This window comes from Pongo abelii, chromosome 19 (genome assembly GCF_028885655.2).
Source record: "Pongo abelii isolate AG06213 chromosome 19, NHGRI_mPonAbe1-v2.0_pri, whole genome shotgun sequence".
Lineage (NCBI taxonomy): Eukaryota > Metazoa > Chordata > Mammalia > Primates > Hominidae > Pongo > Pongo abelii.
Window position 1 is genome coordinate 90350744 of NC_072004.2, and position 16893 is coordinate 90367636.

Here is a 16893-nt window from a genome sequence, read left to right on the forward strand (position 1 = left end):
CCTACTGTTTGTCTTTGTTGTCCCGTCTGAGGTGGTCACGGGAGAGGATCTTGGGAGTCAGAGCGAGAAGGGCCCCTGGAGATTTTCAGGTCTCAAATTTTGCAGTGTGTGAGCAAAATCCCAGTGACAGACTAGCTACAGGGTGGGTAACTGGAGTTCCCAAACTGCCATCTTCCTCTTCCCTTTATCTCCAGGTGGCATATACATATAATCTTTTTTTTTTTTTTTTTTTTTTTTTGAGAGAGTGTCTCACTTTTTTGCCCAAGCTGGAGTGCAGATAGCTCACTGCAACCTTAACCTCCTGGACTCAAGAGACCCTCCCACTTCAGCCTCCTGAGTAGCTGGAACTACAGCTACTACTGCCACCACGCCTGGCTAAATTGTGTGTGTGTGTGTGTGTGTGTGTGTGTGTGTGTGTGTGTGTGGAGATGGGGGTCTCATTGTGTTGCCCAGTCTGGTCTTGAATTCCTGGGCTCAAGTGATCCTCCCGCCTCAGCCTCCCAAAGTGCTGGGATTACAGGCATGAGCCACAGCACCCAACCTAATCATTTTCTTTGTGTGTGTCCCATGACACAAGAAAGTTTAGGAAGCAGTGACCTAGTCTAATGTCTACATTTTACAAAGAAGGAAGCTGAGGCCCAGAGAGGTAAAGTGACTTGCCCAAGGTCACACACCTACAAAAAATCCAGAGCCTTTCTGCTAAGAACAATAATTTTCAAACTTTGTTTTTAAGCAGAACATTTTTTCCCTTCAAATAAAATATTACAGGAACACAAGTTTATAACATAGATATAGGCCGAGTGCAGTGCCTCACGCTTGTAATTCCAGCACTTTGGGAGGCCAAGGCAGGCAGATCACTTGAGGTCAGAAGTTCGGACCAGCCTGGCCAACATGGCGAAACTCTGTTTCTACTAAAAAATACAAAAAGTAGCCGGGCATGGTGGCGTGCACCTGTAATCCCGGCTACTCAGGAGGCTGAGGCAGGAGAATCACTTGAACCCAGGAGGCAAAGGGTGCAGTGAGCCGAGATCATGCCACTGCACTCCAGCCTGTCTAAAACGAAAACAAAAACAAACAAACAAAGATATAAACAAGGCAGTTCTAATTTAAAAGGAGTTGGGAGTCTCAGATCCTCACCACTTGACTTTCCCCTGCCCCAGGAGGTCCCTGAGGAGTTTCCTCCAAGCCCTAGGGTTTCTACTCTACAAAGGGTATAGGGATGCTTAGGAGGGAAGACAGCAGAGAGATGGGAAGGAGGCTCCACAGTTAGAAGAAGAGTGAAAGGTGGTGGTGAGCATGCAGAGGCAGAGGGAGGGGAAGGGCTGGGAGAGGGAGGGCTGGTCGGGACCCATGGAGCGGATGGCATTTGGGGGAGATCATGCCAACGGCAGCACCGGGAGCTCAGGGGACTTTGAGGAAAGTGTGCCAGGACCCTGTCAGCAGAAGGAGGTGAGTAGTTCTCAGAGGCCGCAGGTGGAGCTGAGGAGGCCTCCTCCCCTGTCAGAATGGGGCTGTGCTCCAACTCTCCCCACCAAGTTCAGGTTTGACTTAAGGGAAACAGGCCTCCAGGCCTGGGGCTAGGTAGGGTACAGGAAAAAGCGACTCCAGGCCTGGAGGGAGGGCGTCCATTCCCAGCTTCATCACCAAAGGAAAACGAGGCCTGAATCCCGCAAGTTCTTTACTGCGGGCCTAAGAACACTGCACCCCTCTCCACCCCATCCGAGGGCGGGCTGCGAGCTGGAGACCCTGCAGGCCCGCGCCTACACAGCCCTCAGCCCCGCCCGCTTGTCCAGCTGCCTCGCAATTGGCTGCACCCTCTGGGTCCGAGCCCCCGGCAGGGTAATTAACGAGGGATTAATGAGATTTCCAAAGTCAACAGAAAAATCGATGGGCCGCGGAGCCCGAGCGGCGGCTGCGCAGTCCCGCTGGGGGAGGGCGTCGCGGGCATCGGTCTCACCTGGACGGACGATCCGCTCAGCGCCCGCAGTCGGTGGTTAGCCCGCGGCGATGCCTCTCCCGGCCTCAGGTAAGCCCGGAGCGCCGGCGGAACTTTCCCAGGTTGCGCACCCCAGACACCGGCACATACTACGCCCCCAAAAGCGGGGTTCACGAGTAGGGGCTGCAGGGATTGGAACGGGAAAGCGGGGTGACTGTGGAGAGATGAACTCCCTTTAATCCGAGGCCGGCCCCTCCACCCGCCCCCCAACCCGCGCTCCGCACCCCTACTCCTTTCCGTGGACCCGGGGGGCACAGAGGGCCTCAGGGCGTGGCTCCTCCCGGCCGGGTCCACACAGCAGAAAGTGGGCGCGGAGGCCTGGGGTGTGAGGTGGGTTGGGGCTGTCTGGACGCCCGGTCTGGGGCACACAGGAAGCGACTGCCCCGGCCCCGCAGTCCCTAAAATGGCTCGGAAGGAAATCCCGAGGGCGCCCGCACTCAGCAGCCTCCTCGGAGCCGGCCCTGCGTTGCTGGGCAGAGCGCCAGGCCCGACGGCTCCGCGGCTTTCATCCCCGCTCCAACCGAGACCCACAAACCAGTCCAGTGTCCCGGCTCTCCCTTGGACTGGCGTCGCGCCCAGGGGCGTGCCAGGGGGCGGCGGAGTCCTGCTTGTCAGTTCCAGGCGCCCTTGCCCCAGCTTTCTGCCCGAGACCCCTAAATGCCCACTCCTGCCCCCTGCCCAGCCCCGGACCAAATTCGCTCCTTTGAAGGCTCACGCCAGCGGCCTTTGGAGAGTTGGACTCCAGGGTGGGAGACGGGGGATACTGTCAGGGCAAAGACCCCAGAGGGAGAGAACCTGGAACCTTGTCCCCCAGTGTCCCCTCCAGGCCTCCAGTCTGAATAAAATCCACCCTTGAAATTCACCAGTAATCCCGACCCTTCCCAGCTCTCCAGGATCTCAAAAGAACTGGAAGGAAATGCAGAGATAGCCAACACTGAGCTTTCCAGGTGCCAGGCATTGCCGGCATTACTCTCTACCCGTGCTTCTTGCATGTATTAAATCACGTCATTCTGACAAAGCCCCTATTCGGCATTAATCCCCCCCCCTTTTTTTTTTTTTTTTTTTTTTTTTGAGACAGGGTCTAACGGTCTCTCAGGCTGGAGTTCAGTGTCGCGATCACAGCTCACTGCCGCCTCAGCCTCCCAGGCTGAAGCAATCCTCCCACATCAGCCTCCCGAGTAGCTGGGACTACAGGTGCATGCCACTACACCTGGCTAATTGTCCGGTATTTTTTATAGAGACAGGGTTTTGCCATGTTCCCCAAGCTGGTCTCCAACTCCTGGACTCAAGGGATCTGCTCACCTCAGCCTCCCAAAGTGCTGGAATTACAGGCGTGAGCCACTGCAGCCAGCCTCGTTCCAGAAGTCTTCATTGAGCACCTACTATGCACCAGCTACTATTCCATAGTTGTGTATCCGTTTTGCAGATGACAACACTGAGGCACAGAGTCTAAGTAGCTCTCTGTAGTAGTCTCAATAGTCTAAGATGACAGAGGTAATAAGTGCTGGAATCTGAGCTCTTGATCATTAATCTACCCTGCTTGGGGGCTGGAGGAGAGGGTGCAGGTTTTGGGGAAGGTGAAGCAGAGCAGTTAGAGTTGGGAGATATGGAGCAGGGAGGCATCCCGGTGAGCCCCAGCCTTGCTCAATTTGGGTTGGGGAGCTTAGGAGGGAAAGATAAAGATCATCTGGAGTCTCCTCCCCAGCCAGCCTGGAAAGAGTTTAATGGGAAGGGTCTCTGTCCACAGCTCTGGTGCTGAAAATTCCCCAAAAGATGCCAGAGTCAGTGGGCAAACACTGGGTGAATGTCACATCTGCGCTAGGTTTGGGGGGTCCAAGTTAAGCAGGACCCGGTCTCTGTCCTGGAGGAGTTCCAGGCCTTAATGGGAGCCAGCCACACCCACAGCACACGAAACAGGGCACACCTACTCTCAATAGAGGGGAGTGGCCCCAGCAAAGTAGCACCAGAAGGCTTAGGCAGAGAGGAAGGCTTTCCAGGTGGGTGGGGAGGATGGGCGAGTGGCAGGGGGGCAGAAAGAAAAGCAGTATCCAGGAGGGATGGCAGGAGGCAGGAGACCATGCGAGAAACGCAGAGCTGTCTACCTGGGCCTCAGTGGGTGTGGGAGGCTGGTGCCTTGAGTACGGCAGCGGAGGTGGGACAGGGAGGAGACAGAACTTAGGCAAGGATGACAGAGTGGACTGGGAAAGGGGAGAAAATCGTTTATAGAATCTTGAAAAGAGGCTGAAGTTTTAGTGCTCCATCTGCCCCAGAAGAGAACAGCAGAAGGTATAAATATGGAGCAGGTAGAGAATGGGAGAATATGACAAGGGGAGAATGGGAGCCTGGAGAGGTTGCATTTTCAAGCCAGATACAACGAGGGTCTTCTGGTGTTGCATAGAGGGCACATCTGAAGCTCCTGAAGCCCGGGGTCTCAAGGGAAAGACAGAGCAAAACACAGCTAATGGAAGCAGAGGACGATGGGTGGTCAGCGTGGGGTGAGGTGGGAGTGCTGACAACAGAAGGCCGCAGAGAGGAGGCAGGGTCTCTGCCGAGTCCTGAAGGACAAGCTAGAGTTACCCAAGGGGCAAAAGGGGTAGGCATTAAAGACAAAGGATAGGGTGTGGGCAAAGACTGGGGGCATTCCAGGAAGAGCAGCAAGATGGTGTAGCCCAAGGAGAGGGGAGTACGGTCTGAAGACAATGCTAGAGGGGTAAGTTGAAGCCAGACCAGGAAGCAGCAGCAGCTACTCTGCCTTGGGCAGAGAACCTGGAACCTTGTCCAGGCCCATACTAATCATACACCTCTCATTTTGAGAGGCCATGCAGGCTGTGTCAGTAGTTTGGACTTTATACTGAGGGCAATTAGTTGCCTTTGCAGGACTTTTAGTAGGGGAGAGGCACTCTGGGCAAGAAGACCAGTCCAAGAGAGCGAGGAAGGGGGCCCAGACTAGGTAGTGGTTGAGGTCAAGAAAAATCAGGGCCAGGCATGGTGGCTCACACCCGTAATCCCAGCACTTTGGGAACCTGAAACAAGAGGATCACTCGAGGCGAGGAGTTCAAGACCAGCTTAGGCAACATAATGCGACCCCGTCTCTGAAAAAAAAAATTAAAATTAGCCAAGGGTGGTGGCACATGTCTGTAGTCCCAACTACTCATGAGGCTGAATTGGGAGGATCACTTGAGCCCAGGAGTTCAAGGTTGCAGTGAGCTATGATGGTGCCACCGCACTCCAGGCTGGGTGACAGAGCGAGACCCTAGCTCTAAAAATAAATAAATAAAAATCTAAGAGCAACTTGTGAGCTGGAATGAACAAGCTTGGGGCCTAAGAGAATGCAAGGGTTGAGGGGAGAGGCAAAAAGGACACCCAGTTCTCTGCTGGGAGGTGTGGAGATGGAGATGTCACTCTGAGATCGGGACATTAGGAAGCAAGAGAATAGGAGCAGTGAGTACCTAGAACCCTGAGCCCAGAGCACGAGGGCAGCGGCAGGACCAAGGAAGAGCCTGGGCAGAACAGGGGGTCTCTAGGGAGCCTTCTGGGTCAGCTCAGCCTCCCCACCAGGAGAGTAGCCAGAAGCAGCGGAACCATCCCCACTCTCAGCAGCACCTCACTCCCACCAGGAAGAAGGAGTGTCCAGTGGGGAGAGCATGCTGGACTCAGAGCTGCAGGCATTGGATGGCCCAAAATCTGATCTTAGCAAGTGGTGACAAAGTGGTTGGCATGCGTGAATGCTTGGGAGAGGTGAGGAAATGGCAGGAGACATTCAGGAAAAGAGGACGGTAAAGATCGTGTTTCCTACTTTATGCCAGGCACACGTGGGACTTCCGGGAGTGGGGGGAGGGGCACAGAACTAGAAGTCAGTTCCTTCAAAGTCAACCTTCAAAGTCAAGGGCATGGCAGCAGTGCTGATCTGGGCCTGTCCCATGCTCTCAGCAGACACTGTAAATCAACCCCAGAAACTTTTCCCTAAACCTTTAATGTACTTTAAAATTATTTTATTTATGTATTTATGTTTAAACGCAGGGTCTTGCTCTGTCACTCAGCTTGCAGTGCAGTGGCCCAATCATAGCTCACTGCAACCTTCATTTCCTGGGTTCAAGCTATCCTCCTGCCTCAGCCTCCTGAATAGTTGGGACTATAGGCATAAACCATCATACCTGGCTAATATATATATTATACACACACACACACACACACACACACACACACATGCACGCACACACACACACACACGCATATATATATATATATATATATTTTGTGTGTGTGTGTGTGTGGTGATGGTGTCTTCCGATGTTGGCCAGGCTGGTCTTGAATGTCTGGGCTCCCAAAGTGCTGAGATTACAGGCATCAGCCACCGTGCTCAGCCTAAAATTACTCTTAATTACATAAGTACTGTGTTAATGTTTTTTAAAAACTAGAACAGTAAAGCTAAAAAGTCTGCTACTCCCAATCCCAGTACTCTCATCCCAGAAGAAACTCCTATTGTGAAATCGATGGGTATAATCTAGACCAGGAGTCCCCAGGCTGCAGACCAGTACTGGTCCATGGCCTGTTAGGAACCAGGCCGCATAGCAGGAGGTAAGTGATGGGGAGGGAGCATGACAGCCTGAGCTCCGCCTCCTGTCAGATCAGCAGTGGCAATAGATTCTCACAGGAGCACAAACCCTATCATGAACCGCGCATGCGAGGGATCTAGGGGTTGCCCACTCCTTATGAAAATCTAATACCCAATGATCTGAAGCGGAACAGTTTCATCCCGAAACCATCCCTCCACCCTCCATCCATGGAAAAATTGTCTTCCACGAAACTGGTCCCTGGTGCCAAAAAAGTTGGGGAGGGGACTGCTGGTCTAGACTTTTTAAAAGTAATCATATAGGTACTTGTATGTTCCCATAATAAAGTATTGTTTCAGATCACACCATTCTTCCCTACCAAGCCCAGACACAGCCTCAGGATGCTTCTCTACAAAACATTTTAGGCAATCATTTCCCAACCAATCAGGGTCAGAATAAGAGAGGCCACCAACTTGCCCTCCCTGGTGTCAGAAGTGAAAGTCCTACCAGAAGGCGGAAGGACACCGCTGCCTTTTCGTGGCAAAAAGTCACAGCCCTAGAAACTGACCAGGCACTAGGCAGACGCTCACTTTAGGATCAGGTACAAGTCAGGAAGCGGGGTTGAGAGGGAGGACATGATCCTCACGCCAGTCAGACTAATTCCCCATGTTTGTGTGCAGCACAAGAGGTTTCCGTAGGGTCTCCTGGTCTGTTTGAACCTCCTCAGGTCCTGTAAGGTAGATGGGGCAGCTGCTATTAGTTCCAATGTCCCAACCAGAGAGGCTGCATAGCTGACCCTGGGTCACACAGCAGTTAGGGGCAGGGTGGACTTGAACCCAGGACAGCCTGGCAGTTAACCCAGGACCCTTTCTCCATCTCCAGCCCCTGCTGAGGCTACACCCATGCCTTCTTCAGAAGCACAGGAGACTGAAGCAGCCCCGGAGAAGGAGAACCGAGTGGATGTGGTGGCCGAGGAGAGAATGGCCGCCACCCCGCCCAGGCAGAAGTCCTGGCTGGTGCAGCATTTCTCCCTGCTGCTGCGGCGGGACCGGCAGGCCCAGAAGGCCGGGCAACTCTTCTCAGGGCTCCTGGCCCTGAACGTGGTGTTCCTGGGTGGGGCCTTCATCTGCAGCATGATCTTCAACAAGGTGGCCATCACTCTGGGCGACGTGTGGATCCTGCTGGCCACGCTGAAGGTCCTCTCCCTGCTCTGGCTTCTCTACTACGTGGCAAGCACCACCCGCCGACCACACGCTGTGCTCTACCAAGATCCCCACGCGGGGCCCCTCTGGGTGCGGGGTGAGTGTCAGGGTGCTGGGGGGCTGGGCAGGGGTAGGGAGGGAGAGCCGGTTCCGGGCAGGTGCCAATACCCGCCCGTACGTCCGGCCAGGTTCCCTAGTGCTCTTCGGCAGCTGCACCTTCTGCCTCAACATCTTCCGAGTGGGCTACGATGTGAGCCACATCCGCTGCAAGTCACAGCTGGACCTTGTCTTCCCTGTCATCGAGATGGTCTTCATTGGCGTCCAGGTGACAGGCTTCTCCCGTCCCCACACCACCGAGGACATACCCTATCTACCCATGCTGTGCACACACCTCCCACTACCTATGCCTAGGAACAGCCACATAGGCAAATACCCAATGTCCCAGGGTCTTTGCACACGCACCACGCCCCTCACACAAGTGTCCATGTCCACACATACCCATGGGTTCCTGCATCAACACACACACCGTGTCACTGAATGTAGACACTTAGAAGTCCAGCTGCCTATGCGTATGTAGGCAGATCCCTGGATATACACTCCCTACGTGCACAAACCTTCTCTTAAGAATACAATCTCGGCCGGGCGCGGTGGCTCACGCCTGTAATCCCACCATTGTAGGAGGGAGAGGTGGGCGGATCACGAGGTCAGGAGATCGAGACCATCCTGGCTAACACAGTGAAACACCATCTCCACTAAAAATACAAAAAATTAGCCGGGCGTGGTGGCGGTCGCCTGCAGTCCCAGCTACTCGGGAGGCTGAGGCAGGAGAATGGCGTGAACCTGGGAGGCAGAGCTTGCAGTGAGCCGAGATTGTGCCACTGCACTCCAGCCTGGACGACAGAGCGAGACTCCGTCTCAAAAAAAAAAAAGAATACAATCTCGGCCAGGCGCATTGGCTCACACCTGTAATCCCAACACTCTGGGAGGCCAAGACAGGCAGATCACCTGAGGTCAGGAGTTTGAGACCAGCCTGGCCAACGTGGTGAAACCCTGTCTCTACTAAAAATACAAAAATTAGCTGGGTGTGGTGGCACACGCCTGTAGTCCCAGCTACTTGGAAGGCTGAGGCATGAGAATCGCTTGAACCCAGGAGGCAGAGGTTGCAGTGAGCCAAGATTGTGCCACTGCGCTCCAACCTGGGCGACAGAGTGAGACTCTGTCTCAAAAAAAAAAAGAATACAATCAGCTGGGCGCAGTGGCTCACGCCTGTAATCCCAGCACTTTGGGAGGCTGAGGTGGGGGGATCACAAGGTCAGGAGATCGAGACTAGCTGAGACCATCCTGGCTCACACAGTGAAACCCCATCTCTACCAAAAATACAAAAAAAAATTAGCCAGGTGTGGTGGTGGGCGCCTGTAGTCCTAGCTACTCAGGAGGCTGAGGCAGGAGAATGGTGTGAACCCAAAAGCAGAGCTTGCAGTGAGCCGAGATCGCACCACTGCACTCCAGCCTGGGCGACAGAGCGAGACTCCAAAAAAAAAAAAAAGAAAGAAAAGAATACAATGTCCAGCTTCCTCTTAGGTTTCTCTTGTCACCAGGCATTGTGTTGGGTGCTTCGTTCCCACTGTCTTATTTCCCCCAACAAGAAGGCACTTCCCCAAAGGGTGGGCTTTTTGGTCCCTTTTCACAGCTGAGGCAACTAAAGCTCAGAGATGGTTTGCCACTGACTCAATACCACACAGCAAGGAGCAGTAGAGCCAAGATTCCGACCCAGTCTTTCTCCCTGTGTCTTTCACTGTAAATACACGCATGCACCCCAGGAACTCACACTGCGGTCCCACCACCTCCACCAGTCCCTGGGCTCAAGGCCCTGTCTCTTTCAGACCTGGGTGCTCTGGAAACACTGCAAAGACTGTGTTCGGGTCCAGACCAACTTCACTAGGTAAGACTTCTCTCCCTCCCAAACCCTCTGGCCTCTCTGTCCCCCCCACCACTTCCCTGGTCAGGGTGGCCCTGGGGCTATAGGTTAGTCTGGGATGTGTCCTAGGTGGCCCCAGGGCTGCCTCTTGTGTCCTAGTGCCAGCGTGACACTAGGGAGTGAGTGGTTTGGAGTGAGTGGTTGCCCCAACAACAGCGGATGGTGAGGGTTTGGCGCCCGGGGAGCCAGCCAGGGTGTGTGAGAAGAGTGTGGCACTTCCCGCAGGTGTGGCCTGATGCTGACCCTGGCCACAAACCTGCTGCTGTGGGTTCTGGCTGTTACCAATGACTCCATGCACCGAGAGATCGAAGCTGAGCTTGGCATCCTCATGGAAAAATCCACAGGTATGGAAAGGAGACCAGGTCTTCCTTGCCCTGAAACACACACACACACACACACACACACACACACACACACACACTACACTCTCTAAAACAGGTGAGGCTCAGTAGGTCTATAGAGTTGGGAGCAAACTCTAGAGGTCAGATTAGGAATCAACAGAAAACTGAAGTTTGCCAGTGGTCCCCGTCCCACCCCATCAGGTGCTGACACCCTGCACCCAACTCCAGGCATCCAGCTAGCCGTCAGCAAGCCAGCCACTGATCCTGGCTGAGCTAGCCACTAAGTCCTTCAGGTATGCACCCCACCCATGGTATTTGCATTTTACTTGCAAGCAACTCAACAGCCTCCAGGGCTGAAAGGAATGTCTTCCTAATACAATTTTAGGTGCCTGGCCTTATCAATCAGGTGGGACAGAAGCTTTCTGGGCAGAAAAAAACTCCCAAGATTGTCCCATATGCCTCACTTCCTATCCTAGAGGCTGCATCCCATATCCTACATGGGAACACTGCTCTGTGGGATTGAGCCACACCTGTATGTACGTGCCCCACCCCACCCCGAGTGGCATCACCATCACGCCCTGCAGCCCAGCCCTCCCAGCACATCCACACATTCACATACCCGCTGCATCAGTCACGACACATCTGTGTACTGTGAGCATTCTATATACTCTGCTTGCGTTTCTCAGAAAAGCTGTGCAAAGAGAGAATTTTTGCTGAGTGACATCATGGATTTTGATATTATAAAATAATTCAAGGCTGGGCACAGTGGCTCACGCCTATAATCCCAGCACTTTGGGAGGCCGAGGCAGGCAGATCACCTGAGGTCAGGAGTTTGAAACCAGCCTAGCGAACATGGCGAAACCCCGTCTCTACTAAAAATACAAAAATTACCCAGGCATGGTTGTGGGTGCCTGTAATCCCAGCTAATCAGGAGGCTGAGGCATGAGAATCCCCTGAACCCGGGAGGCGGAGGTTGCAGTGAGCCGAGATCGCGCCATTGCACTCCAGCCTGTGTGACAAGAGTGAAACTGTCATAAAATAAAATAAGATTCAAGCATTACAAATGAGTAGAAGAACAAGACATACCCATCACCTAGGCATAATCATTATTAACATTTGGCCATATTTATTTATTTTTAATTTTTGCTGAAGTACTTAAATTACAGAAATCATGACATTATATCTCAAAATATTTCAGTATACATCTTTTTTCTTTTTTCTTTCTTTTTTTTTCTTTTTGAGACAGGGTCTTGCTCTGTCACCCAGGCTGGAGTGCAGTGGTACAACCATAGCTCACTACAGTTTCAAACTTCTGGGCTCAAGCGATCCTCCCACCTCAGCCTCCTGAGTAGCTGGGACTACAGGCACATCCCAGCACACCCAGCTAATTTTTAAAATTTTCGTAGAGATGGAGTCTCACAAAAAAATTTCTGAGCCCAGACCCGTCTCAAACTACTGGGTTCAAGTGATCCTCCCTCCTCAGCCTCCTGAAGTGCTGGGATTATAGGCATGAGCCACCATGCTGGACCCAGTGTGCATCTCTTTAAAAAGAGATATATTCCCCCACATGACCACAATGCTATTACAATTGTTAACAAAATCCTTTAACTTCATTCTGTCCTCTAACTCAATCTATATCCCACTTTCTCCAGTTAGCCCCAGAAATGTCTTTTACAGACGGTTTGTTCAAACATGCAATGCATTTGGTTAAGTCTAAATTGGTGTTTTCCCACTGACCTTGAGACTTGTCAGGTTGCTTCCTCCTGGCAGTGTTTAACTGGCATCCCTCTCCCCTACTTTTCCTTGGAATGGGAAGTATGGACAAAATATTGATTAGATTCAGGTTAGATATTTTCAGCCCCAGCTTCTTCCAGGTGATGCTGTGTGCTCTGAAGGACAGCGATGGCAAGGTACTAATGATGACCTGACACTGAGTGCTGCTAAGGCCGATCGCTGGGTTCCGCTGTCACAGCCACGGGTTTTCCCTTGAGCCCAGGAAGTAATCTGTGGAGGTGACATTTGGCACCAAAGACATCATGTGAGGGTTTTTGGGGTTTCGGTTTTTGGTTTATTTGAGACACAGTCTCACTCTGTCACCCAGAGTGGAATGCAGTCGTGGGAACATGGCTCACTGCAGCCTCAACCTCCCAGGCTCAAGTGATCCTCCCACCTCAGCCTCCCAAATAGCTGGGACTACAGCTGTGTGCCACCCGGCTAATGTTTTTTGTTTGTTTGTTTTTGTTTTTTGTTTTTTGTTTTTGAGATGGAGTTTTGCTCTGTCGCCCAGGCTGGAGTGCAATGGCGCAATCTTGGCTCACTGCAACCTCCGCCTCCCGGTCTCAAGCCATTCTTCTGCCTCAGCCTCCCGAGTAGCTGGGATTACAGGCACGTGCCACCACGCCCAGCTAATTTTTGTATTTTTAGTAGAGACGGGGTTTCACCATGTTGCCCAGGCTGGTCTTGAACTCCTGACCTCAGGTGATCCACCTGCCTCAGCCTCCCAAAGTGTTGGGATTACAGGCGTGAGCCACCGCACCTGGCCATGTTTTTAATTTTTAGTAGAGACAAGGTCTCACCGTGTTACCCAAGTCGATCTTGAACCCCTGAGCTCAAGCAGTCTTCCTGCCTTGGCCTCTCAAAGTGCTGGGATTACAGGCATGAGCCACTGCACTTGGCTGGCATCATGTTTTTAATGCTTTACATAAGTTTGGCATCTGAAGTCTTCAATTCCTTTGAAAAAGAATGACCATTCTGTGGGATTTGTGATCTCTTTGCCTGGGCCTCAGTTTTCACATCGGTAAAATGAGTGGCTGGGTCTCTTTCAGCTCTGGTGTATTCCAGGGAATGGGAAGTATCTGTGTAGCCAGTTTCCTCAGAGCAGGGCCTGCCTGAATGTCTGTCCCTCCCACCCTGTCTCGCTCCCAGGCAATGAGACCAACACCTGTTTGTGCCTCAATGCCACTGCGTGTGAAGCTTTCCGCAGAGGCTTCCTGATGCTCTACCCCTTCAGCACTGAGTACTGCCTCATCTGCTGTGCTGTGCTGTTCGTCATGTGGAAGAACGTGGGCCGCCACGTGGCACCCCACATGGGTGCCCACCCTGGCACCGCACCCTTCCACCTGCACGGGGCCATCTTCGGGCCGCTGCTGGGCCTGCTGGTGCTGTTGGCAGGTGTGTGCGTCTTTGTGCTCTTCCAAATCGAGGCCAGTGGCCCTGCCATTGCTTGCCAGTACTTCACTCTCTACTATGCCTTCTATGTGGCTGTGCTGCCCACCATGAGTCTGGCATGCCTGGCAGGCACAGCCATACACGGGCTGGAGGAGAGAGAGCTGGACACGGTCAAGAACCCTACCCGCAGCCTGGATGTGGTGCTGCTGATGGCTGCTGCACTGGGCCAGATGGGCGTCGCCTATTTCTCCATCGTGGCCATTGTGGCCAAGCGCCCACATGAGCTGCTCAACCGCCTCATCCTGGCCTACTCGCTGCTGCTCATCCTGCAGCACATCGCGCAGAACCTCTTCATCATCGAGGGCCTGCACCGGCGCCCACTCTGGGAGACAGTTCCCGAGGGCCTGGCAGGAAAGCAGGAGGCTGAGCCTCCACGCAGAGGCTCCCTGCTGGAGCTGGGCCAGGGCCTGCAGCGGGCCTCACTGGCCTACATCCACTCCTACAGCCACCTCAACTGGAAGCGGAGGGCACTCAAGGAGATCTCACTCTTCCTCATCCTCTGCAATATCACAGTAAGTGGCTGGGCTAAGGGGCCTGGAGGGTAGAGGTGGCCGGGCAGACCCAGAAAGCCTCACTCAGGAAGCCTTCACTTCAGGAAGGAATGGGATCCATTTCCTTCTGAAAGAAGGAATGGATCAAGGACACATCTTTTTTCAACTAACTTGATGCTGCTTAAGAGTGTCCCCCCAGTTCCCTACAGGGTGCCTGGCACGGATGAATGTGCCAAGCCCTTGGCTAAGTGCTCTTCACAAACACATATGTAAGACTTCCACCCTCCAGAAACTTCCTGTCTAGTTGGGAAGACACCACTGAATTCATCATCCCTGGATTCAGTCAAAGGAAGAGATCAGGAAGTACCTGATTTTCTAAGACACTCCTAGAGGAAGATGTTGATAATGCTTGCCCAGCTTCTGGTGGAAGTCCCAGGTACACCTTTCCATGCAATGTCTCTACACTTCATTGAATCATCACAATAACTCCACGCAACAGACACTATTGCTGTCCCTTTTCACAGAGGAGGAAACTAAGGCTTAGGTTATTGGACCTGCCCAAGTACCCACAGCCTGTAAGTGGCAGGGCTGGGACAACTCAGGGTTGTTTGACTCCAAGCACTCAATGCACTGAAAACATACCCCAGAAATGAAACCTCTGGTCCAGGCAGAGAATAAATTGGCTCTAAAGTGCATTAGGAGCTCAGCAAAGGAACGGTGGGCCTGCACAGCCAAGGAAGCCTTCATGAAGGTTTGATTTGAGGCTTCAGGAATGGGGAGAATTTGGACAGGAAGGTAAGAGGGGGCAGGGGCTCATAACTAGCAGAAATGACAGGGCACAGTGGCTCACACCTGTAATCCCAGCACTTTGGGAGGCCGAGGGAGGAGGATCCCTTGAGCCCAGGAGTTTACGACCAACCTGGGCAACACAGGGAGACCCTGTCTCTACAAAAAAAAATTTTAAATTAGTCTGGGCATGGTGGCTCACACCTGTAAGCCCAGCACTTTGGGAGGCTGAGGTGAGTGGATCACTTGAGGCCAGGAGTTGGAGACCAGCCTGGGCAACATGGTAAACCCCATCTTTACTAAAAATACAAAAATTAGCCAGGCATGGTGGTGCACACCTGTAATTCCAGCTACTCGGGAGGCTGAGGCACGAAAATTGCTCGAACCCAGGAGGCAGAGGTTGCAGTGAGCCAAGATCGTGCCACTGCACTCCAGCCTGGGTGACAGACTGAGACTCTGTCTCTTAAAAAATAGTAATAATAAAAATAAAAATTAGCCAGGCATGATGGTGCATGCCTGTAGTCCCAGCTACTTGGGAGGCTGAGGTGGGAGGATCACTTGAGCCCGGGAGGTTGAGGCTGCAGTGAGCTGTGATCCTGTCACTGCACTCCAGCCTGAGTGACAGAGTGAGACCTATCTCAAAAAAATAAATAAATAATAAAAATAAAAAGTAGCTAGCCGAGGAGCGAAGCCCGAGCTCAGGGTACGGGGTGGGGGTGCCCAGCTTGACAGAGCAGGTGGCGCGCTGGGAATTCCTGCTTCTCCCTACATGTGGCGGCAGTCTGGGGTCTCCTGACCCATCTGAAGTTCAGGCTGGCCACAGGCAAGCTCACGGAGATGGCTGGGGATGGCTAAGGCCTTCTGCAGTAGGGCGAGAAAGATCTGGGGGAAAGAAGAGCTCACACTGAAAGCCCAAGGGTTAGAAGAAGATTGAGTGGGAGGTGGGGGTGGCACTGGAGGGTCTGAAGTTTTCGGGGCTGCCTCCCCTGAACTGAGTGCCTTGGGGCACAGGAGAGCCCTTCTCTAACTCAGCACATCCTCTCCCCCAGCTGTGGATGATGCCTGCATTTGGCATACACCCGGAGTTTGAGAATGGGCTAGAAAAGGATTTCTACGGCTACCAGATATGGTTTACCATCGTCAACTTCGGCCTGCCTCTGGGGGTCTTCTACCGCATGCACTCTGTGGGAGGCCTGGTGGAGGTCTACCTGGGGGCCTGAGGCTGCCCACCCCCAGCAGAACCTCAAAGTGCCAAGGTGGGAAAGACGGTAGCCCAGAGTCTCTGAGCAGATGCCTCATTCTGAGGTGCCGAGACCAGCCCGAGGCTCTCAAGGCCTCCTGCTCCCCAGAGCCTCACTGAAGGGGAGGGCGCGGCCTAGAGCCAGAGGCCAAGAGCAGGGGCCTGGACACTGAGCTTCTGATGCCCACGGCCAGGCCTGGGCACATGCCTGCCCCCTGCCTTCCCACCACAATCCGCAAGCCAAGGGTGCACCCCAGGAGGCTGGCAGGGGCCCCCTCACGGCTACTCTCTGGGAGGCTCAGACCTACATGACCGAGTCTGGGGAGCTTGGCGAGGGGCGCCCCTCTCCAGCCAGGCCTCAGGGGTCTGCCCCCTGCTGCAAGAAGAGCACCTGGTCCAAGTGTGGCTCTGGACATCCTCAGAGCTCAGAGCTCCGAGCTGGGAGGCCAGCTCCTTTCCCCACACACCTGTCTCCTAATGAGCTCATTCATTAGCTGCCAGGCAGGGTTCAATAGCTCTCTCCTGCGGCATAAACCCTATTTGTTTGATCGACCGCATTCAGGCTCGTGGCATTTGTTCCCAGGGACAGAACTGCTCCTCCAGACATGGTGGGAAGGAATGGTCCTTTTGAATAGGGCTGTGGGGCTGGGACAGTCCTGCTTCTGGGCCAGGAGGGGTCTAACCCAGTTCTTCCTTGGTCTGATCTGGGGGAAGAGGTGGGAGAGACAAGTCCGGGCTCGTGTCTCTCCAACCCCACCCCTCCCCAGCACACCCTCTCTCTAGGACAGAGCCCCCGGTGACATTCTGCAGCTGGCTCACCATGCAGGCTGTGGCCTCTGGCTGCTGGTCCCAGGCCTGGCTGATCTCCTGAGCCACCAGGCGGGGCAGGAATGGAAGAGAAAGGGCAGGTGTGGCAGGCCATCCATCTCCCTGAGCCCAGTGCAAACAGTGGGCTCTGCCTGGGGCGAGGCCAGAGAGGGCAGCCCTGGCCCTGCAGATGAGGCTCTGCCCTCCTCCTCACCCACCCCCACCGAAGTGAATCACTAGCAAGCATAGCCCTCCCAGCGCTCTCAGCGGC

The 16893-nt window shown here is 53.7% G+C and overlaps 1 protein-coding gene across 2 annotated transcripts; it reads left to right on the top strand.

Annotated features, from left to right (window-relative positions):
- Positions 1 to 1887: 1887 nt before the first annotated feature.
- Positions 1888 to 16367, top strand: OTOP3 (otopetrin 3). 2 transcript variants are annotated; one of them, XM_002827813.5, is made up of 7 exons: positions 1888 to 1993; positions 7465 to 7848; positions 7940 to 8076; positions 9635 to 9693; positions 9955 to 10073; positions 12996 to 13810; positions 15625 to 16367. In XM_002827813.5, the coding sequence occupies exons 1-7, from the start codon at positions 1888 to 1890 to the stop codon at positions 15793 to 15795; spliced, it is 1791 nt and encodes a 596-aa protein (XP_002827859.3). In that variant the 3' UTR covers positions 15796 to 16367. The 2 variants fall into 2 exon arrangements, with proteins under 2 accessions (XP_002827859.3, XP_009250294.3); XM_009252019.3 differs by having other exon boundaries at positions 1984 to 2026; positions 7432 to 7848.
- Positions 16368 to 16893: the final 526 nt, after the last annotated feature.

Bases quoted from the DNA above. Each gene is read 5' to 3' on its own strand.
- OTOP3 (XM_002827813.5), top strand. From the start codon at position 1,888: ATGGGCCGCGGAGCCCGAGCGGCGGCTGCGCAGTCCCGCTGGGGGAGG. The intron at 1,994-7,464 runs GTTAGCCCGCGG...TGCCTTCTTCAG, and splicing joins CTCAGCGCCCGCAGTCGGTG to AAGCACAGGAGACTGAAGCA. The intron at 8,077-9,634 runs GTGACAGGCTTC...TGTCTCTTTCAG, and splicing joins TGGTCTTCATTGGCGTCCAG to ACCTGGGTGCTCTGGAAACA.